The sequence below is a fragment of the Carcharodon carcharias genome, chromosome 23 (genome assembly GCF_017639515.1).
Source record: "Carcharodon carcharias isolate sCarCar2 chromosome 23, sCarCar2.pri, whole genome shotgun sequence".
NCBI classification, from domain to species: Eukaryota; Metazoa; Chordata; class Chondrichthyes; order Lamniformes; family Lamnidae; genus Carcharodon; species Carcharodon carcharias.
Window position 1 is genome coordinate 1,464,712 of NC_054489.1, and position 24,416 is coordinate 1,489,127.

Consider the following 24,416-nt stretch of genomic DNA (forward strand, 5'->3'; position numbering starts at 1 on the left):
TCTGCCTGTCCCTCTAGAATCCTCTTCCTGTCCCTAGGAATCCTCTGGTCTGTGATTCTCTGCCTGTCCCTCTAGGAATCCTCTGCCTGTCCCCTCTGTGATTCCTCTGCCTGTCCCTCTTGGGAATCCTCTGCCTGTCCCTCTGTGATTCCTCTGCCTGTCCCTCTAGGAATCCTCTGCCTGTCCCTCTGTGATTCCTCTGCCTGTCCCTCTGTGATTCCTCTGCCTGTCCCTCTAGGAATCCTCTGCCTGTCCCTCTGTGATTCCTCTGCCTGTCCCTCTGTGATTCCTCTGCCTGTCCCTCTGTGATTCCTCTGCCTGTCCCTCTGTGATTCCTCTGCCTGTCCCTCTGGGAATCCTCTGCCTGTCCCTCTGTGATTCCTCTGCCTGTCCCTCTAGGTATCCTCTGCCTGTCCCTCTAGGAATCCTCTGCCTGTCCCTCTGTGATTCCTCTGCCTGTCCCTCTGGGAATCCTCTGCCTGTCCCTCTGTGATTCCTCTGCCTGTCCCTCTGTGATTCCTCTGCCTGTCCCTCTGTGATTCCTCTGCCTGTCCCTCTGTGAATCCTCTGCCTGTCCCTCTGTGATTCCTCTGCCTGTCCCTCTGTGATTCCTCTGCCTGTCCCTCTAGGAATCCTCTGCCTGTCCCTCTAGGAATCCTCTGCCTGTCCCTCTGTGATTCCTCTGCCTGTCCCTCTGTCATTCCTCTGCCTGTCCCTCTGTGATTCCTCTGCCTGTCCCTCTGGGAATCCTCTGCCTGTCCCTCTGTGATTCCTCTGCCTGTCCCTCTGTGATTCCTCTGCCTGTCCCTCTGTGATTCCTCTGCCTGTCCCTCTGTGAATCCTCTGCCTGTCCCTCTGTGATTCCTCTGCCTGTCCCTCTGTGATTCCTCTGCCTGTCCCTCTGTGATTCCTCTGCCTGTCCCTCTGTGAATCCTCTGCCTGTCCCTCTGTGATTCCTCTGCCTGTCCCTCTGTGATTCCTCTGCCTGTCCCTCTAGGAATCCTCTGCCTGTCCCTCTAGGAACCCTCTGCCTGTCCCTCTAGGAATCCTCTGCCTGTCCCTCTGTGATTCCTCTGCCTGTCCCTCTGTGATTCCTCTGCCTGTCCCTCTGTGATTCCTCTGCCTGTCCCTCTGGGAATCCTCTGCCTGTCCCTCTGTGATTCCTCTGCCTGTCCCTCTAGGAATCCTCTGCCTGTCCCTCTGTGATTCCTCTGCCTGTCCCTCTGTGATTCCTCTGCCTGTCCCTCTGTGATTCTTCTGCCTGTCCCTCTGTGATTCCTCTGCCTGTCCCTCTGTGATTCCTCTGCCTGTCCCTCTAGGAATCCTCTGCCTGTCCCTCTAGGAATCCTGTGCCTGTCCCTCTAGGAATCCTCTGCCTGTCCCTCTGTGATTCCTCTGCCTGTCCCTCTGTGATTCCTCTGCCTGTCCCTCTAGGAATCCTCTGCCTGTCCCTCTAGGAATCCTCTGCCTGTCCCTCTAGGAATCCTCTGCCTGTCCCTCTGTGATTCCTCTGCCTGTCCCTCTGTGATTCCTCTGCCTGTCCCTCTGTGATTCCTCTGCCTGTCCCTCTAGGAATCCTCTGCCTGTCCCTCTGTGATTCCTCTGCCTGTCCCTCTGTGATTCTTCTGCCTGTCCCTCTGTGATTCCTCTGCCTGTCCCTCTGTGATTCCTCTGCCTGTCCCTCTGTGATTCCTCTGCCTGTCCCTCTAGGAATCCTCTGCCTGTCCCTCTGGGAATCCTCGGCCTGTCTCTGTGATTTCTCTGCCTGTCTCTCTGTGATTTCTCTGCCTGTCTCTCTGTGATTTTTCCTCTTAGCTGGGCTGCCCTTCTCCTGGTGGCTGGGCCGTGGATCTGAGAAACATTTCTACTGGGGAGGTGCGAGTCCTGGGAGTCAGAGATGTTCCTGTGGGATGGAGAGAACTTGCACTGACCCAAAGTATTACTGCAACTGTGATGCAGACTACAGGCAGTGGTGAGTCTAGCTGTGTGGTTCCTGTCTCTGAGAGGGAGAACCATCCTGTCTATTCTCAAAATATTTCATTGTGTTTATTAAAGGACATCTGGAAAATGTCTCTGACTGTGGCCCTGCTCCTATCCCCCCCCCCCCCCACCCCACCCTCCCCCCCCGGCCGTATATGTATCTCTCTCTTCCTCTCTCTCTCTCTAAGACTAATCTCTCTGGCTTCACCAGGAAGTATGACCGAGGTTTGCTAACGTATAAGGAGGATCTGCCAGTTACTAAAGTTGTTGTTGGCGACACAGGCCGCTCAGGCTCTGAGGCTCGATTTAATGTGGGACCTTTACGTTGCTATGGAGATGGTGAGTGTCCTAGGGCGAGGCAGTTTGTGGGATTTGGATGTGGACAGTAGGCACTTGATAGTAAAATGAAAGCAGAAATTAAAGCTGGAAACCTGAAATAAAAACAGAAAATCCTGGAAATGTTCAACAGGTCTGACAGCTTCTGTGGAGGGAGAAAAAGAGTTAGTGCTTCAGGTCACTGAGCTTTCATCGGATAGGTCCCTGGGGATGGGCAGGAAGATGGAGCAGTATCACTGGACCTGAGGAGGAGAAGGGTCACCTTAGGGGTGGGCGAGGGGAGGTGGTGTTCTGGCCACTGGAGGCGGGGAGGGCTGAGGGGGAAGGGGCGCATTGTCACTGGACCCCGAGCGGGGAGTGAGGAGGGGGGGAATTGTTGCTGGGTTTTGGGTGGTGGTGGGGACAGTTGTGTTGCTTTACAGGGAAGTTGATGGGATTTTATTGGAATTATTGTTAGCTGGCCCTACATTGAAGGGTTTGTTTCTTTCACAGGGGGATCCTGGAACTCTGCCTCATTTGTTCATGGGAATTACCTTATGTTTCCGAGCTTCAGTCCTGGCCCCAGTGCTGACATTTCTTTCAATTTTAAAACCACATCCTCCTATGGCGTCTTCCTGGAGAATTCAGGATACAGGAACTTTATACGACTGGAACTGAAATGTGAGTTTTATTATTTGAAGTTATGGATGCGGTAAAGTAAAAAATTAAAGCATATTGAAAAAAGGCTATTAACCCAAAGTGAGGAATTATTGAAATAATTTAACAGATTAGGTAACGGAGACAAAACTCTGACTGACTGAAGAGGTAGCAACAAAATCCTGAAGCAAAGTGAGCCGGCTCCTGAGATCTACCCCCATTTCTCCCCCCATCTTGGTCTCTCCCTCCATTTCTCCTTTTCCCTGTGATTTATGATCCTGATTTCAGCTCACATTCTCTCTCACTCTGACAATTTACAGCTAACTGTTCGAGGTGTAGAATGAGCTGTTCGAGGTGTAGAATGAGCTGTTCGAGGTGTAGAATGAGCTGTTCGAGGTGTAGAATGAGGTGTCGGCTGCTGGAATGAGTCCCCCCCTCCCCCCCCTCGCCATCCCCGGGTCAGTGTGTGACCACTGACTCCATGGGTTGTGTGTGTGACCCTCTTGACCCCAGCTTCAGTGAGTGTCCCCCCGACCCCACAGGTTTGGTGCGTGACCTCCAACCCTTGTGTTCAGCAAGTGACCCCCTGACCTCCGCCCTGGTGTTTTGCAGCAGAGCTGGTGGTTGCGTTCTCCTTTGATGTGGGCGATGGGCCGCAGGAGCTACAGGTGGAAGCTGCGGCCCCACTGAATGATGATGCCTGGCATTTCGTGGAGGCTGAGATCAACGTAAAGTTTACCCGTTTGCGGCTGGATGAGTTGCCTTGGAAAGTGAGAGAGGCGCCACCACAGAGCTATGTATCCCTGAAGCTTGAAAAGCCGCTGTTCGTGGGTAAGTTTCAAATTCCTCAACTCAGGTTCCAGTGAAGTACAAAGATCACCTAGAAAGCTGTGTGTTTTCAGTGTGAAGATCAGATTCCAGCCTGAGACTGTCTAATGGAAATTGCAATTGTGACTCTAAATGTGGGAAAGAGAAGACGGGCTGGAGAGGAAGATTTTTATGTTCCTGAGCTGTGGAATTTGCTGGATTTCTATGTTTAGGATTGCCTTCTGTCTGACAGGTAGTAGCTAACCCCAGGAACACTAGACTCCCCCTGTCCAGCACTCAGTCAGTGTCTGAAAGTGACATTCCAGGGTGGAAAGCTTAGCGAGATGTGACTGTGCTGAGATCTGCCACATGTCGTCCATTCCAAATTTTTTGTACTTTGTTCTTGCTCATTGCTGCATTATTTATTTATTTTTGTTGAAAGACATCCTTTGGCTGGGCGATTAACAAGATGTTGCGAGGGCCTGAATTTTAATTTGGCTACAGCCGGTCTCTGGGAGGAGCTCAGTGTATCTCTCACAGTCCAGATGTGATCTTATTCCTGCCTCTGTAGCTGAGCCTGTTGCTGTTTTGTGTGACAGGGGCAGCCGAGTACAGGCTGAATGCTTTCTTTGGCTGCCTGCGTGGGCTAAGAATGAACGGAGAAATCCTGAACCTGGAACGGGAAGCCAATGTGACAGAGGGAGTGAATGCAGGCTGTGTGGGACAATGCAGTAGTCCTGAAATGCTGTGTCAGAACGGAGGGAGATGTATCGAGAGGTACAGCACGTACAAGTGTGACTGCAATTCCAGTGCCTTTGATGGGCCATTCTGCAATAAAGGTACCAGCTCTTAAACAGACCTGCGTTATCTGGTGACAGGCCCGGGTTATTCTCTAGCCAGTATCTTTCTCTAGTTTCTCTTCTATCTTCCCCCCATTCCCTCCCTGAGTTCTTGGCCATGACACGCACTCTCCTGCTCTCCAAACTCTATTCCCACCAAAATGCTGATCACCCAACTTCCCTTCCTGGTCCCCAAGATAGCTGATGTTCTCTCTCAGGTACTGTTCCTCTCTCTTTCAAATTTGCTGTTATCATTCCTCTCCTCAAAAAAGCATTTAACCCCTCTGTCCGTGCAAACTACCATCCCCATTTCCAATCTCTTACTTTTCCTCCATTTGAACAGTGATTACCATTCATTTAAGGCAGAGGGTTAAGTAATTGTCCAGCTGGGTGGGATTGCTGTCTCTGATTCCATTCTTATCTATCTAATCATATCCGGGAATCACCTGCAATGGCTTCTCTTCTTGTTCCCACGTGTTTACCTCCGGTGTTTCCCAGGGATCTGTCCTTGCCTCCCTCATGTCTCTTATCTACATACTGCCTCTTGGCATCATTATTGGAAACATGTTGCTTTTCATGTGACTCCAACTTTGCCTCACCACCACTACCATCGACTTCTCCACTGTCTAAATTTATCAGACTGCCCGTCCGACATCCAGTACTAGATTAACAGAACTTTCATAACAATGGACCAACAGAAATTGCCCATTTAAACCTTTGAGCCTGTTCCTCTATTCAATGAGATCTGTAGCCCTAATGACTCACTTTTCCCCATGTCCCCTAATACCTTTGGATAACAAAACATCTATCAATTCTTAAAATTAACAATTGATCGAGCATCAACTGCTGTTTGTGGAAGAGAGTTCCAAACTTCTATCACCCTTTGTGTAGAAGTGGTTCCTAATGTTACTCATGAAAGGCCTGACTCCAATTTTTAAACTATACTCCCTAGTCCTCAACTCCCCAACCAGTGGAAATAGATTCCCTCTACCCCATCTGTTCTCCCTAACATCTTGAAAACTTTGATTAAATCAGCCCTTAACCTTCTAAATTCCAGGGAATACAACCCTAGTTTGTGTAATTTCTCCTCATAATTTAACCTTTGGAATCCAGTGTCATTCTGGATAGTCCACACTCTACTCCCTCAAGGGCCAGTAGATCCTTCCTGAGGTGTGGTGCCCAGAACTGCTCCCAATACCCCAGGTGTGGTCTAACCAGGACTTTGTACAGCTGAAGCAGGACTGCTACCCCTGGTATTGTAGACCTGCAGTTAGAAAGGTCAGCTTTCCATTTGTCTATTTGATTATTTTCTGTACCTGTTCAAGACAGATTGGTCCCTGGGATGAAATTTAAATTTATTCTTTCATGAGATGTGGGCACCACTGGCAAGGTCAGCATTTCTTGTCTATCCCTAATTGCCCTTGAACTGTGGCTTTGCTAGGTCAAGTCAGAAGGCAGTTAAGAGTCAACCACATTGCTGTGGGTCTGGAGTCATGTGTAGGCCACACCAGGTAAGGATGGCAGATTTCCTTCCGCGAAAGACATTAGTGAACCAGGTGGGTTTTTACAACAATTGATGATAGTTTCATGGTCACCATTAGAGGATTGTCCTATGATGAGAGGCTGAGTGGCTTGGGTCTATACTCTCTGGTGCTTAGAAGAATGAAATGTGATCTCATTGAAATATGTAAGATTATGCAGGGGCTTGATAGGTAGACAACGAGATGATGTTTTCCCTGGTCGGGGAACCTAAAACTCGGGGGCACAGTCTCAGGATAAGGGGCCAATCATTTTGACTGAGATGAGGAGAAATTACTTTGCTCAAAGGGTTGTAAATCTTTGGAATTCTCTATCCCAGAGGGTTGTGGATGCTCCATCGTTGAATACATTTAAGGCTAGAATAGACAGTTTTTGGTCTCCCAGGGATTTAAGGGATATGGGGAGTGGACCGGAAAATGGAGTTGAATCCCAAGATCAGCCATGATCGTATTGAATGGCGGAGCAGGCTCGATGGGCTGAATGGCCTACTGCTCCTATTTATGTTCTTATGACATTTCACCATAGAATGTTTGTTACAGGAGAGCATTCAGCCCCTTGAGCCTGATGCAGCTCTTCACAACGGCAATTTAGTGAGTCTCACTCTCCAGGCCTCTCTTAGCCCTGCAAGGAAGCCACAATGAAACCTGCCTCTACCACACTCTCAGACAGTGTATTCCTGACCCTCAGCATAAGGAAATGTTTTTTTCTCACGCCGCCTTTGGTCCTTTTACCAACCTGTTTCCCCTGGTTCTTGAGCCTTCCACCAATGGAAACAATTTCTCTCTATCCACCCTGTCCAGATTCCTCATGATTTTGAACACCTCTATCAAATTATCTCTAGGAGAACAGCCCCAGCCTCTGCAGTCTGTCCGTGTAACTGAAGCCCCTCACCCTGGAACCATTCCTGTGAATCTTTTCCACATCCTTAACATCCTTCCTAAAGTGTGGTACCCAGAATCAGGCAGAAGACTCCAGTTGTGGCCAGGCCAGTGTTTTATAAAGATTCATCATAAATTCCTTGTTTTTTTTTGCTCTGCCTCAATTTATAAAGCCCCAATTTATAAATCCCAGGATACATATTCCTTTTTAACCACTTTCTCAACCTGCAAATTCAATAATATGTGCACATTTATCCTTAGCTCCCTCTGTTCCTGTTCCCTGTTTAGAATTGTATTCTTCAATTTATATTCTCTCCTCATTATTTCTACCAAAATGGATCTCTTCACATCTGCCACGTTTCTGCTCGTTCCACCCATCTGTCTATCTCTCCTTGAAGTCTATCATCATCTTCCTGAAAGTTCACTGCGCTTCCAAGTTTTGAGTCATTCTTAAATTTTGAAATGGAGACCTGCACACCCAAGTCAAAGTCATAAATTCACTATAATCTTTCTTGTCCAGAATACTTGGGACCACAGTATTTCCAGATTTTGGAATTTACTGGATTTTGGAATAATTTGGATCAGTTTGTACCAACAGGGGAAACCACATTTATCAGTGAATGCCGATTACTGTGTGCATGTGTGTGTGCATGCTGAGGGGCTAATTACCCGCGGTGTGTGTGTGTGTCTGCGTGTGTGCATTGGTGCATTGTTATGGCAACACCCGCCCCCCCCCCCCCGGGTGAGGTTCCCCAAAATTGTTGATCCAGGTGAGACCCTCAATTTGTCACCGTCTGCCTGGGACAACTTCACATTGTTATGTCTCAGGTGAGGTCTGGATCCCTGTCTTTATTCAGCCCATCCGCACCGCCCCCCCCCCCACCCCACCCCCACTCTGTTGGTCACAACAAGATTTAATCTAAAAAAGATCCCTTTTGCAGATACCTTTTCCCAGACCCAATCGTTCTGGCTTTGAAGGAGCCAATTTAATTGGACTTCCTTGAGTTAAAGGTAAGTAAGTTTATTAACTACTAAAGGCAAGAAAGGATCAAACACATGCATGTATGGTCATACAGGTTAAAAGTAAGAATTTAGCTTGAAGTAAGTAGATATAAAGGAAGGTATATATGGAACAGTCCTTGACTCGTGGGGAGTCAAGGTGATTGAGCGTTGCGATTCAACGTTCCAATAGTGTTGACTCCGGTAGAGGAATAGTCGGTTTTGAGGTTCCAGTAGTGTTGATTCCGGTAGAGAGAGATTGGGATACCTACAAAATGGCGATTTGCAGGGGTAATGTGTGTGGCTGTTACGGAGTCAAACTTCCAACACCTGCTCTTCCAGAACACCCACCAACAGACAAACACCAGGGCACTTTTCAGCTCACTTTTAACCCCTCCTTTGTCTTTTCCAAGTGGGAAGTGAATTCACAAATCAGTCTGGGAATTGCTCACAGGATTTATTGATGAGGTGTCCCATTGTCTCTACCAGAGGGAGCAATTACTTTTTGGATGTCTTTATATGTATCTTGTCTGGCAACAGGGTGGGTTCCATTATCTCACCCTGCAGCAGTCCAGCCTGAGGCTTGTGTGCATTTTTAAAAACTCAGGTTCTGTTTTTAAAGTCCATTGTTTCTGGGTGAAATGTGGTGTTTTTTTCCTTCATTAATATCATGACAGTGTGCATGTGTGTGTGTGTGTGTGTGCGTGCGTGCGTGCGTGCGTGTGTGTGTGTGTGTGTGTGTGTGTGTGCAGAGGGGCTGATTACTCGTGTGTGTGTGTGTGCATGTGTGTGTGTGTGTGTGCAGAGGGGCTGATTACTCGTGTGTGTGTGTGCGTGTGTGTGTGCGTGTGTGTGCAGAGGGGCTGATTACTCGTGTGCGTGTGTGTGTGTGTGTGTGTGTGTGTGTGCAGAGGGGCTGATTACTCGTGTGTGTGTGTGTGTGTATGTGTGTGTGCATGTGTGTGTGTGTGTGTGTGCGTGTGTGTGTGCGGTGTGTGTGTGTGTGTGTGTGTGTGCGTGTGTGTGTGTGCGTGTGTGTGCGTGTGTGTGCAGAGGGGCTGATTACTCGTGTGTGTGTGTGTGTGTGTGTGTGTGTGCAGAGGGGCTGATTACTCGTGTGTGTGTGTGTGTGTGTGTGTGTGCATGTGTGTGCGTGTGTGTGTGTGTGTGTGTGTGTGTGCGTGTGTGTGTGTGTGCGTGTGTGTGTGTGTGCAGAGGGGCTGATTACTCATGTGTGTGTGTGTGTGTGTGTGTGTGCATGTGTGTGTGTGTGTGTGCGTGTGTGTGTGTGTGCATGTGTGTGTGTGTGTGTGTGCGTGTGTGTGTGTGTGTGTGCGTGCGTGTGTGTGTGTGCGTGTGTGTGTGCATGTGTGTGCAGAGGGGCTGATTACTTGTGTGTGTGTGTGTGTGTGTGTGTGTGTGTGTGTGTGCAGAGGGGCTGATTACTCGTGTGTGTGTGTGTGTGTGTGTGTGTGTGTGCAGAGGGGTTGATTACTCGTGTGTGTGTGTGTGTGTGTGTGTGTGCGTGTGTGCAGAGGGGCTGATTACTCGTGTGTGTGTGTGTGTGTGTGTGCATGTGTGCAGAGGGGTTGATTACTCGTGTGTGTGTGTGTGTGTGCGTGTGTGCAGAAGGGTTGATTACTCGTGTGTGTGTGTGTGCATGTGTGCAGAGGGGCTGATTACTCGTGTGTGTGTGCGTGTGTGCAGAGGGGCTGATTACTTGTGTGTGTGTGTGCGCGTGTGTGCAGAGGGGCTGATTACTCGTGTGTGTTTGTGTGCGTGTGTGCAGAGGGGCTGATTACTCGTGTATGCGTGTATGCAGAGGGGCTGATTACTCGTGTGTGTGTGTGTGTGTGTGTGTAGAGCGGCTGATTACTCGTGTGTGTGTGTGTGCGTGTGCAGAGGGGCTGATTACTCGTGTGTGTGTGTGTCTGTGTGTGTGTGTGTGAGTGCAGAGGGGCTGATTACTCATGTGTGTGTGTGTGCAGAGGGGCTGATTACTCTGTGTGTGTGTGTGTGTGTAGAGCGGCTGATTACTCGTGTGTGTGTGCATGTGCAGAGGGGCTGATTACTCGTGTGTGTCTGAGTGCAGAGGGGCTGATTACTCGTGTGTGTGTGTGTGTGTGCGTGCAGAGGGGCTGATTACTCGTGTGTGTGTGTGTGTGTGCGCGTGCAGAGGGGCTGATTACTCGTGTGTGTGTGTATGTGTGTGCGTGTGTGCAGAGGGGCTGATTACTCGTGTGTGTGTGTGCAGAGGGACTGATTACTCGTGTGTGTGTGTGTGTGTGTGTGCAGAGGGGCTGATTACTCGTGTGTGTGTGTGTGTGTGCGTGCAGAGGGGCTGATTACTCGTGTGTGTGTGTGTGTGTGCGCGTGCAGAGGGGCTGATTACTCGTGTGTGTGTGTATGTGTGTGCGTGTGTGCAGAGGGGCTGATTACTCGTGTGTGTGTGTGCAGAGGGACTGATTACTCGTGTGTGTGTGTGTGTGTGTGTGTGCGTGTGTGCAGAGGGGTTGATTACTCGTGTGTGTGTGTGTGTGTGTGTGCGTGTGTGCAGAGGGGCTGATTACTCGTGTGTGTGTGTGTGTGTGTGTGTGCGTGTGTGCAGAGGGGTTGATTACTCGTGTGTGTGTGTGTGTGTGTGTGCGTGTGTGCAGAGGGGTTGATTACTCGTGTGTGTGTGTGTGCGTGCAGAGGGGCTGATTACTCGTGTGTGTGTGTGTGTCTGTGCGTGTGTGCAGAGGGGCTGATTACTCGTGTGTGTGTGCGTGTGTGCAGAGGGTCTGATTACTCTTGTGCGTGTGTGTAGAGGGGCTGATTACTCGGGTGTGTGTGTGTGTGTGTGCGCAGAGGGACTGATTACTCGTGTGTGTGTGTGTATGTGTGTGCAGATGAGATGATTTCTCGTGTGTGTGTGTGTGTGTGTGTGCGCAGAGGGGTTGATTACTCGTGTGCGTGTGTGTGTGTGTATGTGCGTGTGTGCAGAGGGGCTGATTACTCGTGTGTGTGTGTGTGTGTGTGTGCAGAGGGGCTGATTACGTGTGTGTGTATGTGCAGAGGGGCTGATTACCCTCTGGGTTACATTATATGTGCCCCATTGGTCATGGTTTTGGCAGGGGTGCATGTAAAATAGGGTGCATGCCCATCCCATCACCTTCCCACCCACTCCTGAATTATGGGGCTGAGCTGGGGGATCAGCAGGAAACCCATCTGTCTTATTTAAATAAATAATCATGTATTATAAGAGTGTTTGGGCAGAACAGGGGTTAATGTGGGACTGGAGAACAGTACCACCCACAGTATGATGTAGAGAGGAAGGAGCCAGCATGGAGACAGCTCCCACAGAGGGCTGCTCCTTGGAGACGTATATAGTTATGAGTTACCATTAAATGGTTTATGTTCAACCATACAAGCCTCCAGACCTCTTAGTGAGACACCAAACAACCTTACAACATGGTGGCAGTGAAAGATGGATCCAGAAATCCCAGAGAAGCTGGAGATGGAACCCAGAATCTCAAAGCATGAAAAAGCTAAAGAAACACAAGCCTGACCTGAGAGACGTGCACCTAAATTGAAGACAGAGTTGGAGATCATCTTAAAAAAATCTCCCTTGCAGAGCTGGAGGCTGAAGGACTCCACCAGGGCACATGGAGGACCATTGCCAGACCTGAGTGAACACAGAGTCAAGAGACCTGGCCAAATCACAAGAAAGGTGAGAAAAATACAGTAAAAAAAACTGAGGTTACCTTTTAAAATACGCAGCAATCAGGGTCAGCACATCTGCAGCACAGCTGCAAGATGCTGCAGCAGCGGGTCCACAGCCAGCTCCATAACATGTGGGGGATGAGCTGGACAGAAGGGAAAGAAAGTTTTTAAAAATGGCAGGCAGAGTTCAGAAATCGCTTCCCAGTTGATTCCCAGGCTTAGAGGAGCAGGTAGCTGGGCCCAAGCTACTTGTTTTGATGTTTCCTGGAGAATCGATTGGTGTGAAAAACTGGCCCCGCCAGTACAATGGGAACGCTCTGAAACCTGACCAGCGCGGGAAGATCGAAGGGAGAAGAAAAAAGGCAGCTGCAGAGCCACCTTGAAGAGAAAAAAATTTTAAGAGGTACCTACCTGTTATAAAAAACGGCTATGGATAGAAAATTAAAACTACCAGACCAGGTGGGGCTAAGGCCAAACCAGACCTAAAATTGGGGCCCTTGGAGAAGAACATTTTTAGATTATAGGAATACATCAGAAGAACTGCAAGTTAATATGTTTTTATACTATTTTAGCATATTTGCGGATGAAGTAATCCTAAGACAAGGTATAGATGAATCCTCAACCACATTTGGTGACCTACTAAAAGCCTTTGACAGATATTTTAAACATCAAGTTGTGAAGAGTGCAGGCCTTAAAAGATCTAGAGCACCCCCAGTAAAGCACCGAAAGGGCCAGGAGACCCAGGCCAAGAGAGACAATACCTAAGCAAACTAAAAGATTGTCACAGACCATGTCAGCGCAATGAAGTGTAGGAGCCGAAGAGTTTAGTGCAGAAGAAAGAGGCTGAGAAGCCGCTGAAAAACTTAAAAATAGAGCTTTTGAAGATGCTGACTCATTACCTGGGTGACAGTGTGAGCAAGCGGCTAGCTGTGAATGAAGGAAAGCTGTCTGAGGTAACACAAAAGAAACAAAATCTGCAAAAAGAAAATGAACAGCTGATTGTCCTTCAAGATAAATTGCTATAGGAGTACATAACTCTTCAGCAATATGAAGAAATGATATCTGTCTTGAAGTACGGAATGAAAGAAAGCAGACAAACTCAAGGACATTCTGTTGAATTACAAGAAAAGTCAAGAGGAAGCGATTGAGCTTTGCAAAGAAAAAGAAAACCTGGCGAAGGACCTTCATGGGCAGCAAGGATTCTTCGGTTCAAAGTTTGTTCCTCTGCAAAATTATGAAGAGAAGCAAAACGAATTTAATGTCACTCGGAACCAACTGAAGAACCAGTTGGCAGAGAAATCTCAGCAATGTTCAGTATTCCAGGAGGAAGCCAAGGGATGTAAGAAAGAGACTGAAGAGCTGAAGATGCAGCTGAATGAAAAGAGGAGGAATTGAAGGGAAAAGCTGTAGAGCTTTCTAAGCTGAGACCAGATAATGAGGCCATGAGCTGTGCAATTACAGAACTGGAACAAGCTCAGACTTCGCCAGAGACAATAGTGAAACCAAAATGAAGGACAAGGACAAAGCTCAGCTGTAGGTGGAGAAAGGAACGACAGAAATAAGATCGGAAAATGTAAATCTCACACTGAAACTTAAGGAACTAGAAGAAAAAGCACTGGATTCTTCAAACAGACTGAGAACGTTTGAAAAGTGACATAGCTGCAATACAATCAAGAATCTAGAATGTCAAGAAAAAGTTCAACAGTTGCAGGGGAAAGTAGAAATTCTCACAAAGGAACAGTCAGTGACAAGTGAAGAAGGATTCCGAAAGGAACTGAATACCCAGTTGAAGCTGTTAAAGTGCGTATAAGGATTTCATAGATAACTTTGAAACAAAGATAACTCTGAACTCATCAGAGTAGTTGCTGAGCTGAATGAAAAGATTCACAAGCTCGAAAAAGGATTAAAAAATAAGAGTAAACAAAAACTTAGTTGAAATTGTGAAATAAGTGGAAATGAAGGTTCCATTTTTGAAACATAAACATTCAGCAAGATCACAGCCGATCCCATGGAAAAGAAAACCAGCGTCCACTCTAGGAATGAATGGAGTTCCCTTCGGAAGGAATGGGACAAACCATGGTGTCTGAACAAAGCAGACGGGCTGTTGATAAAGAAAAATTCAACTCAAAGGAGCGCAAAGAGTGAATCAAATGGAGACAACCAAGTGTCGCAAACACAGAGTGCAACAATTTCAACACTAAACTGACAAAGTCAACACAAAGCAACTGAGACTACCGCCCCTCCAAACGTGACAGAACAAGATCTGGAAGAATTGTCAAGCCTCCAGACCATCTGAACTTATAAAGTCAGAGACTTGAGAGTGGAGAAGGGGTATGAAGTAAAGAAAGACTTTATTGTAAATATATTTGGATGAAGACTTTGGGGGAGATGTAGTATAAGGGTGTTTGGGCACAGCAAGCGTTAATATGGGACTGCCCACAGTATGATGTAGAGTCACATGATGGTAGACTGTGTATGGAGTAGAGTCTGAAAGGAGCCAGCATGGAGACAACCCATGCATGGCTGTACCTTGGATATGTATATAGTTTGGGTTCAAGCCTGCCAATCGGCCATTCCGAATGCATCATGTCCCTGAGTGACCCCCTTCAAGACCAGCAGCATGCAACCCTCATCAGCATTTATGTTTCACTCTGAAGGCTAATCCAGCTGACAAAGATAAGTTCTACACTGATCTCCGTGAAGTCATCCAGAATGCTCCTCCTAAGAACAAAATTGTTGTCCTTGGCGATTTCAACGCTAGACTTTGCCGTGACAACCAGGCATGAAAGGGAGTGCCTGGAAACCATGGAGTTGGAAACTGCAATGAAAATAGATGTCTACTCTTGGAATTGTGTGCAGAGAAGAAGCTGTCCATAGCTAACATCAGCTTTCAACAAAAAGATCACTTCAAGACCACATGGATACATCCCCGCTCTAAACACTGGCACCTGATAGGCTACATCTTGGTGTGCCAGTGTGACCTAAAGGATGTCCTGCAAACTAGAGTCATGCCCAGTGCTGACTGCCATACATTCACTCGAAGCTGAACTTCCACTTCAGGCCTAAGCCCAAGAACAGACCAAGGGACAGCCCATCAAAGAGTTAGCAACCTGCAAACCTCACCTTGCAGAGATATTAACCAAGCAACCTTACAGAGCAGACTGGAACATCCTGACCTCACTGCTGATTCCACTCCAGAAGTACTCTGGGAGTACACCAAAACTGCAGTACTGGATACTTCCAATAACGTCACCGAACCAGCACCTAGAATAAGGATTAGTTTGATGAAAATGACAAGAAAATCCAAGATGTACCAGCAATAAAAAGGTCAGCTCACCAGGCTCAGCCAGCTAAGAGAAAAAGACAGCTTATAGTCAAGCAAGCAGCACCCTCAACGTAGACTGAGGAACATCCAAAATGACTGGTGGATTGCGCTTGCTAAATAAAAAACTCAACTGTGCGCTGATACCGGCTTCATAAGAAGCTTCTGTGAAGCACTAAAATTTGTCTATGGACCAACATATCAAACCCAAAACCCCCTGAGGAGCGCCGATGGCAAGACTCTACACATCAACAGGGAGTCAGTCCAGGATCGCTGGTCAGAGCACTTTGAAACACACTTCAGCACCAGGTGCACAGTGCATGATTCTGCCATCGACCACATTGAACAACAGGTGGTCAAAGAAGAACTGAATGAGAGCCCAACTCTGGAGGAGACTGTGACCGTCATCACCCAAATGAAGAGCAACAAAGCCCCCGGAGTCGATGGAATTCCACCTTGAAACATGGTGTCCCTGCCCTAAGTCCCTGAGTTATTCATGGCCTGTTGACAACAGGGCAGGTTCCACAGGATCTTCATGCTGCCATTATCATCACCTTGTACAATATTCAGAGGAGAAAAGTTAGATTGCTCCAACTACCGAGAGATCACCCTCCTTTCCAAATCGCTGGGGAGATCCTGGCGAGAATACTTCGGAACAGGCTTGTGCCTATCATTGCGGAAAGAAACCTCCCAGAGAGCCAGTCTGGTTTCAGTGCAAACAGGGGTACGACAGACATGATGTTTGTACTCAGACAAATACAAGAAAAGTGTCATGAGCAAAAATACATCACTCTCATCAAGGCATTCAACATTGTGAGCAGACTTTGGAAAATCCTTGAAAAACTTGGATGATGCAGGTTCCTGGCCACGGTGAAGTAGTTCCATGAAAATCAGTCCGGGCAAGTTGAGCACAACAGCGACCTTTTGAGTCCCTTCTGAATCTCCAATGGCATGAAGCAAGGATGTGTGCTGGCCCCAGAGTTATTCACAATCTTCTTCAGGATGACGCTGCAGCAGGCGACAGAAGACATTGAGGAGGGAGTTTACATTAGCTTCTGGACTGACGGGGGTCTTTTCAACCTCAGGCGTCTTCAGGCTCACAAAAAGACACAAGAAAATCTCATCCGTGAACTTCTTTTTGCTGATGACGATCCTGTCCTGACCCAGTCAGACCTGCAGTGTACAACGCCGTGTTTATCCAAGGCAGCATAGCTCTTCTTTAAACTGATTTTTAATCCAGAAACTGAAGTCCTGCACGAGCCTGCATTCCCAGAAGATTATAGACCACTAAGGATCATCATTGAGGGAATCAAGCTGAAAGTTGTCAAGCAATTTACCTGTTTGGAAAGTGTCAACTCATTGGTTGCCACCGTAGACAAGGAAGTGGACAGTAGACTTTCAAAAGCAAACAGCGTATTTGGCAGACTCTACAAACAAGTGTGGAGCAACCAAAGCCTCTGAGCAGAGACCAAACTTGAAGCGTACAAGGCCTGGTCTTCACCAGTCGTCTGTATGAGTCCTGTACCGCTGTCATGTACACATTCTAGAGCGCTTCCAGCAGCACTGCCTCTGCAGGATCTTCAAGATCCGCTGGCAGGATCGCATCGCAAACATTGAAGTCCTGGAAACAGCCAACATCATCAACATCAAGGCCATCCTCCTGCAAAGCCAACTGCATTAGGTAGGTCACATTGCCTGGATGGACAACAGTGACCTGCCCAAGATTGTGTTGGACGGAGAGCTGACCACTGGTAGATGGGAGAGAGGGGCCCTGCACAAACATTTCAAGGAATCCCTGAAGAATTCGCTCTATTTGTGCCACTTGACCATCGCCAATAGGAAGCACGGGCCATAGACCATGATTCCTGGAGATACAAGATCGGGAGTGTTACAGAGACTGAGACTGAGCAAAGAGCCAGCATGAAAGAGAAAAGGATAGATCCAATTGCCCCAGCACTGACTATACCTTCACCTGCGCCCGCTGTGGGAGAATGTGCCAGTCATGGGTATGGTTGACCAACAGGCCTTCAAATGATGGGAAAATACAACCTTTCAAAACATCTTTGCGAAGAAATGCCAAGAAGAAAATGTCCAATAAACGGTTTATGTTTATCCATACAACCCTCCAGATCTCTTAGTGAGACATCAAACAACCTTACCACGCGTGTGTGTCTATGGAGGGGCCGACTGCACTCTGTGTGCGTGTGTGTATGCGTGTGTGTGTGTGCGCGGAGAAGGAGGCTGCATTTTACATGCCCCCACTGGGTGTGCTTTTGGTGGGTGGGGGCATGTAAAATTGCCACCCACCCCACCACCTTTCGCTCACCCCCATAGCACAGGGAGTGGGCAGCCCGCACACCATATTTAAATAAATAATCAAGGGCCAATTGTTAACAAGCCTATTGCCTGCAATAATACACCGCCCACAGCATAACAGGGTTGGCATGGGCAGTGCAGCTGCAGTGAGCAGGCTGGTTTTTTTAAAAACATTTTCAAAGGGCAGGAAGGAAGGTGGGAGATCTCATAGTGCTGTGAGGTCTGCTGGAGCTGACAGCCAACCTGATTAGGGGCAGAAGTCCCACACTCACAAGCTTATCCCACCTGCAGCGCATTGTGGATGGCGTGGAGTGTGTTCTTGTTCTGGGCAGATGAGTCAGCCACCTCCCCTCCACCCACCTGCACTCTCCACCTCCCCCATAATATTCTGCCCTGTGTGTCCACACAAAGGGGCTGATTACACTGTACGTGTGTGTGTGTGTGTGTGGGGGCGGGGGGGGTTGGTGGTGGGGTGTGTGCATGTGCGTGTGTGTGTGGGGGTATGTGTGTGTGTGTGTGCATGGGGGGTGTATGTGTTTGCATGTGTGTGTGTGTAGGGTGTGTGCATGTGTGTGTATGGGGGTGTGTGTCTGCGTGTACATGTGTGGGGGTGTGTGCATTGTGTGTATGCATGCGTGCTTGTGTGCGTGCGTGCCTGTGTGTGTGTGTGTGTGTGTGTATGTTGGGGGGGGTGGTGGGCTGAGTTGGCAAAGGATCTGATTCCCGGATCTGAAACATATTTTTGCCCACCCTCAAAAACCTGCTTGAAACATCTGGCATCTTTTTCTATCTTCTCCTGCTCGAATACGTTAGAGGCACTTATACTTGACAAAGGCCATTAAAATCATGGCCATAGATTTACTATTAACCATTGGGCCGTAACACTGACTATGCTGGATTGTATGTAGGCTCAAACAAAATTCTGGGACACCTGAAGTCCAAGCTGTCATCCTAATAGCAAACCTTGGGAAAAACTAATGTACACCTTCCTCCAGTGTACACCGTCCCTCCAATGTACACTCTCCCTCCAGTGTACACCCTCCCTCCAATGCACACCTTCCTTCAATGTACACCCTCCTCCAATGAACACCTTCCTCCAGTGTACACCCTCCTCCAGTGTACACCCTCCTTCCAATGTACACTTTCCTCCAACGTACACCCTCTCTGCAATGTAGGCCTTCCTTCAATGTACACCCTCCTCCAATGTACACCGTCCTCCAGTGTACACCCTCCCCCAATGTACATCCTCCTCCAATGTACACCGTCCTCCAGTGTACACCCTCCCCCAATGTACACCCTCCTCCAATGTACCACTTCTTCCAGACTGAAAAACATCCCTTCACAATTGGTCAATTGTAAGCAGTGAGTGCTGTGAATATTCATGCTATTCATTCTGACTGTGACTATGATCTGTTTGTTTCCAGTTATTGGTGGGTATTTTGAGCCTGGAACCTATGTGCGTTATGGTTTCCAATCACCGTTCACAGCAGCAGCAAGAGCCTTTGCGAATATGATGGTTCCACTGAGTCATGGTTTTAACTCAACCAGTGATGAGATTGTCTTCAGTTTCAAAACATCGCAGCCACCAAGTGTTCTCATGTACATCAGCTCCTACTCCAGAGATTACCTTGCAGTGATTATCAAACATGATGGTAAGCACACACCTACACCAACACATCAACATGTCAATGTAGCTGCACACAGATTAACACGCATACACCATTAACTCAATTATACATCCAAGTTTCAACAACCAGACATGCATGTTGATACATGTACTCGCGTTAACACTGCATTATTATCAGGTGAATTAACACATTTTAGTGAATTCCGTCTTTCCTGATTTCCTTTGTCCATTCAATTGTCATGAAGGAAAATTGGTCACAGTGAAAAAGTGACCAGTCACATCAGTTTATACCACCAGTCTGACTCTAGTGACAGGTTTACACCTATACTTCCTTCTCTCGAGCCAACTGGCAATGATAGAATGTGGCTCAATTAAAGAATTGGGTACTTTCCCTGCCAGCCCTGAACTCCAGCTGCCAGTGTGTGGCCTCCATTTCTGGTACATGAATCACAAAAAGTTAGTATGCAGGTACAGGAAGTCATTAGGAAGGCAAACGGATTATTTATTGCAAGGGGAATGGAATATAAAAGTGGGACAGTTTGCTACAGTTGTACAAGGCATTGGAGTACTGAGTACAGCTTTGTATATAATTGCACTAGAAGCAGTTCAGAGAGGGTTCACTTGACTGATTCCTGGGATATGAGGAAAGGTTGGACAGGTTGGGCCTGTGCCTATTGGAGTTTAGAAGAATGAGCGATGATCTTATTGAATCATGATTCTGACAGGACTTGATGGGGTGGACGCCGGGAGGATGTTTCTCCTTATGGGGGAGACCAGAACTAGGGGACACAGTTTAAAAATAAGCGATCACCCATTTAATACAGAGACAAGGAGAATCTTTTTCTCTGAGGTTGTTCGTCTTTGGAAATGGAGTACAGCTGATGAAACAGTGCAGGCTTGGAGTTTGGTGAGACGGGGAGTTTGGGGAAGGAGTTGTTTGTTTCCTCTTTGTATCTTTCTCACCCCATAGAAATTGGTTTTTACTGTTCTACAGGGAAAGGAGCTAGCTGTTTGATGAGTATCTGGTAAGTGGGTAAGTTCTATTCTATCCCTAAGGCTTAAAATAGTACACTAATCGGTGGTAAAGTTAATAAAATATATACAAAAGCAACATAAATAAGTGAATAATATAATTAAATAATTATTTATAACACATTAAGGGTGGAAGGACAGGTGATGTGTCAAGGCTGCAGCATGTGGGAACTCCTGGATAACATTGTGAACCACGTCTGCAGTAAGTGTTTGCGGCTCAAGGAACCTCTAACAAATGCCATCCTTGATTAACAGTGCTACCCCTCCACCTTTACCTAGCTTCCTATTCTTGCTGAATGTCATATACCCTTCAATATTCAGGACGCAGTTCTTGTCATCCAGCAGCCACGTCTCTGTAATGGCTAGCAGATCATATTTATTTACTTCAATGTGCGCTTTCAATTCGCTTACTTTGTTATGAATGCTACATGCATTCAGATACAGAGCCTTTAGTTTTGTCTTTTTGCTATCTTTGTAACATCTAGTCTTGATTCTTGGTGCATTCTTAGAATTTTTTCTCTCTGTCCCTTCCTGCCATCCCCCGACCCTCATTTCCCATCTTACTATGCTCCTCTCTCACCTGGCCACTACTCTTTGATATATCACATCTTCCCATATTTGATCCCTTGCCCCACTATTTAGTTTAAAACCCTCTCTACTTCCCTAGTTATGTGGTTCGCAAGAACACTGGTCCCAGCATGGTTCAGGCGTAGACTGTCCCAACAGTATAGCCCCCACTTTCCCTAGTATTGGTGCCAGTACTTAGTTAACTTTAACTTAGTTAAACTAGTTCTATTTCCAACACCCTTTATCACAAGCATTCAATATTTCTTCTTGTGTACTTTGTCCTACGTTGTGGTTCAGGAGATCAGGATGTAGAATCGGTTTGGATGGAGATGAGGAATAGGAGGGGAAGGAAGTCACTGGTGGAAGTGGTCTATGGGCCCTCTAACAGTAACCACAGCTAAGTTATATTTGTTAAGTTATTGTTATTTGCTAAGTTATATTTGTATTTGTAGGTGTTAGGAATGAGTTTTAGCTTTAATGTTTATGTTTGATTTGTATTTCTGTATTTGTGTGTTAAAGAAAGGTTGAATTAAGTTTTAGTTTCACTTTAGAAGGTGCCTGCATTTTTACTGAGAGTTTTACAACTGTTGCAGCTAAGTTAATCAAACAAGAGTAGAAAAAACTGCTGTTGCCTAGCAACAGGGGTCCAGAGGAGCAAGTACCATCCACAAACACCCACAAAAACTAAAGAAACAGCAGTTTTGAAGGCAGCTACCAGGCAGAAGCAGCCTAAAAATGGGAAGATAGCCAATTCCAAGCTAAAATTGGTTGAAAGTAGCTGCCAGAGAGAGAGACTGAAGCAAAAGGGACAGATAGCAACCCTCAAGCTAAAGAAAAGATCCCAAAATCCAGGGGAGTGGAACAGGAGAAAGTCCCAAGCAGACCTTCTAGTCAAAGGAAGGACAGGAATCTGGAAAAGGCCCTGTTAATGCAGTTAAGAGTGAGGGGCAGAGAGAAAGGTTTCAAGCTTCAGATTTAAAGAGACAAAAGCTGCAGAAAGCAGATTTAAAGTGAGAACAGCTTGCAAGAGGCAAGAAGGTCCAAAGAGATGGCTGAAGGTCTGTAACTCTTTGCTCTGGGCATGTAAAACAGTGATGTACTGTTGATGGCTGAATCGGTGAGAGCAAGTGCGTGGAAGACAGCTTGAGTGCATGTGGTGACCCAGGGAAGAGAAATATCAGAAGGAAAGTTCAAAACCCTGGAGGTGAACCTTTTCAGAGAAAGCGTCAGTTTGGGAGAAGATTCCAAGGTGAGTTCTTGGAAAGTAGAGATTGGAAACCCTCGTGTGAAAGACAGAGTACAATGAGGTCGGTTAGCTCATGGTGTGACAAGCATCAGGGGAAAGTTGAGGAGAGATCCATAGCATCTGTTTGAGGTGGCATCTGACACTTGGTTTCAGAATGTGGTGTATCTGACCACAGGTTGCCAATTGGTTTACATGGACTGTACTAGCTGTGAATATTAGGGGATAAGATGGTTTAGTAGCTGTGTTATCCTTAAAAATCTATATATATCTGTAAAAGTATGCTTGTGGGTGAAGGAGTATTTTTATACTTTTCTTGTTTAATAAATGTTTTATTCTTTTGTTAACACTTCATTAGCTGACTCTGGTGACTCTGTTTAGTGGCTACCCTCCATGTATCTAAACAAACAAATTAAAAGTAAGGATCTATCAAGCTTGTCCGAGGCAACCACAGCTGGAGATCACAACAAAGGGCAGCAATAATCCTGGGTGATTTTAATCTACATATAAACTGGAAAAATCAGATTGACAGTGGTAGCCTGGGTGAGGAGTTCATAGAATGCTTTCGAGATAGTTTCTTAGAGCAGCACAATATGGAGCCAACCAGAGAGCAGGTTATGTTAGACTTAGGGCAGGATCTTTTGGTCGACGAGCAGGGGACAGGGCCCGCCCGCTCGCTGACGGGTAAAATGAGGCGGGATGATGTCGGGTGGAATTCCCAACGTCACCCCGCGTCATTTCCATTTTCAGGTTGGCGGAGATGCAGCCGAGTCAGCTGTGCACCCGCAGACCTATCAACAGCCTACTGATGCCTTTGAAAAACTAATTAAGGTCATTAATGGACGTGCCAGTTCAATCTTAAGGTTGGTGGGCAGGCCGGGAGCCCAGGCGGGCTTCGGAAAAAGCATGAAACCTCTTCCACAGGCGGGTGAGGTTTCATGAGGGTGGTTAAATTTTTAGCAAATCTTTCAATAAAAGTTATGGACATGTCCCAACTCATGTGACAGTGTCAGGGAAATTTTTTGATCATTTCTGTTAAAATTTTTAATTCCATGCCGATCTCCCTGAGGCAGCACTTAGCCCCAGGGGGATCTGTGTGCTCTTTTGTGTGCAGGTGCAAAAGGACACACTCCCAGCTGAGGGAATTCCCCTCTCCGCCTGCACAGGGAGCGCATAGCGCTTCCTGGTGGACGTCATGCTGGGCAGGCCTTAATTGGCCCGCCCATGTAAAATGGTGGCAAGCCCCCAACGGGGGGCGCCGATTGGAGGTGCGCCCACCCACACCTGCTCCCGCACTTCTCCCCCAATGGGGGGAATATTTTTCCCTTGGTATTGTGTAATGTGATAGGATTAATTAATGATCTCAGAGTAAAGACACCCCTCGGTTGCAGCGACCACAATATGATCAAATTTTACACCCAGTTTTAAAGGGAGAAGAGTGGGTCTAAGAATAATATTTTAAACTTAAATAAGGACAACAATGCAGGGATAAAAGCTGAGCTAGCTGAAGTGAACTGGGAAACTAGGCTAGAGGATAGATCAATAGAGAAGCAATGGCAGACATTTAAGGGGATATTTCAGAATATTCAGATTAGGTATATTCCTACTATAAAGAAAAATTCTAAAGGGTGGATCCACCATCAGTGGTTAACTAAAGAAGTTAGGGAAAGCATCAGAATTAAGGAAAAAGCATATAACTACACAAAGATGAGTGGCAGGTCAGGTGATTGGTCAGAATATAAAGAACGGCAGAGAAAGACTAAAAGGTTAATCAAAAGAAAGAAATTAGAGTATGAGAAGAAGCAAGCTGGAAATACAAAAAAGTTTCTATAGGTATTTAAACAGGAAAAGAATAGGTAAAGTGAGTGTTGGTCCTCTGGAGAGTGAGAATGGGGAATTAATAGATAATAATGAATTGACAGATGAAATGAACAAATATTTTGCTTCTGTCTTCGCTATAGAGGATACAAAAACATTCCAGTAATAGCTGTAAATCAGGAGGTAAAGGGGAGAGGGGAACTTGGTGCAATTACAATCATTAGGGAAGCGGTGCTGAGCAAACTGATGGAGCTGCGGGCTGACAAGTCCCCGGGTCCGGATGAACTTCACCCTAGGGTCTTAAAAGAGGTGGATAATCAGGTAGGTGATGTGTTGGCATTAATTTTCCAAAATTCCCTAGATTCTGGAAAGATTCCATCAGACTGGAAAGTAGTAAATCTAGCCCAATGAATCAAGAAGGGAGGAAGGCAGAAAACAGGAAACTATCGCCAGTTGTCATGGGGAAGAAATTAGAGTCGATCATTAAGGAGGTTATAGTTGGGCACTTAGAAAAATCAAGGTAATTGGGAAGAGTCAGCATGGTTTTGTGAAAGGGAAATCATGGTTAACCAAGTTATTGGAGTCCTTTGAAGGAGTAACATGCACTGTGGATCAAGGGGCGACTGTGGATGTGCTGTACTTGGATTTCTAGAAGGCATTTGATAAGGTGCCAAATCAAAGGTTATTGCGGAAAATAAAAGCTCATGGCCTATGGGGTAACATATTAGCCTGGATAGGGGATTGGCTGTCTGGCAGAAAACAGAGAGTATGC

The 24,416-nt window shown here is 46.7% G+C and overlaps 1 protein-coding gene across 5 annotated transcripts in view; it reads left to right on the plus strand.

Annotated features, from left to right (window-relative positions):
• cntnap1 (contactin associated protein 1) overlaps nucleotides 1-24,416 on the plus strand; it is a 1,152,571-nt gene that overhangs the window by 1,118,311 nt on the left and 9,844 nt on the right. For 2 of the 5 annotated variants that reach the window (XM_041173305.1, XM_041173306.1), the window contains exons 14-19: nucleotides 1,816-1,972; nucleotides 2,192-2,319; nucleotides 2,809-2,976; nucleotides 3,565-3,783; nucleotides 4,359-4,598; nucleotides 18,782-19,009. In XM_041173305.1, coding sequence (XP_041029239.1) covers nucleotides 1,816-1,972; nucleotides 2,192-2,319; nucleotides 2,809-2,976; nucleotides 3,565-3,783; nucleotides 4,359-4,598; nucleotides 18,782-19,009 — 1,140 coding nt within the window. The remainder of the gene's footprint in view (nucleotides 1-1,815; nucleotides 1,973-2,191; nucleotides 2,320-2,808; nucleotides 2,977-3,564; nucleotides 3,784-4,358; nucleotides 4,599-18,781; nucleotides 19,010-24,416) is intronic. The other 3 variants (XM_041173307.1, XM_041173308.1, XM_041173309.1) reach the window with 3 other exon arrangements.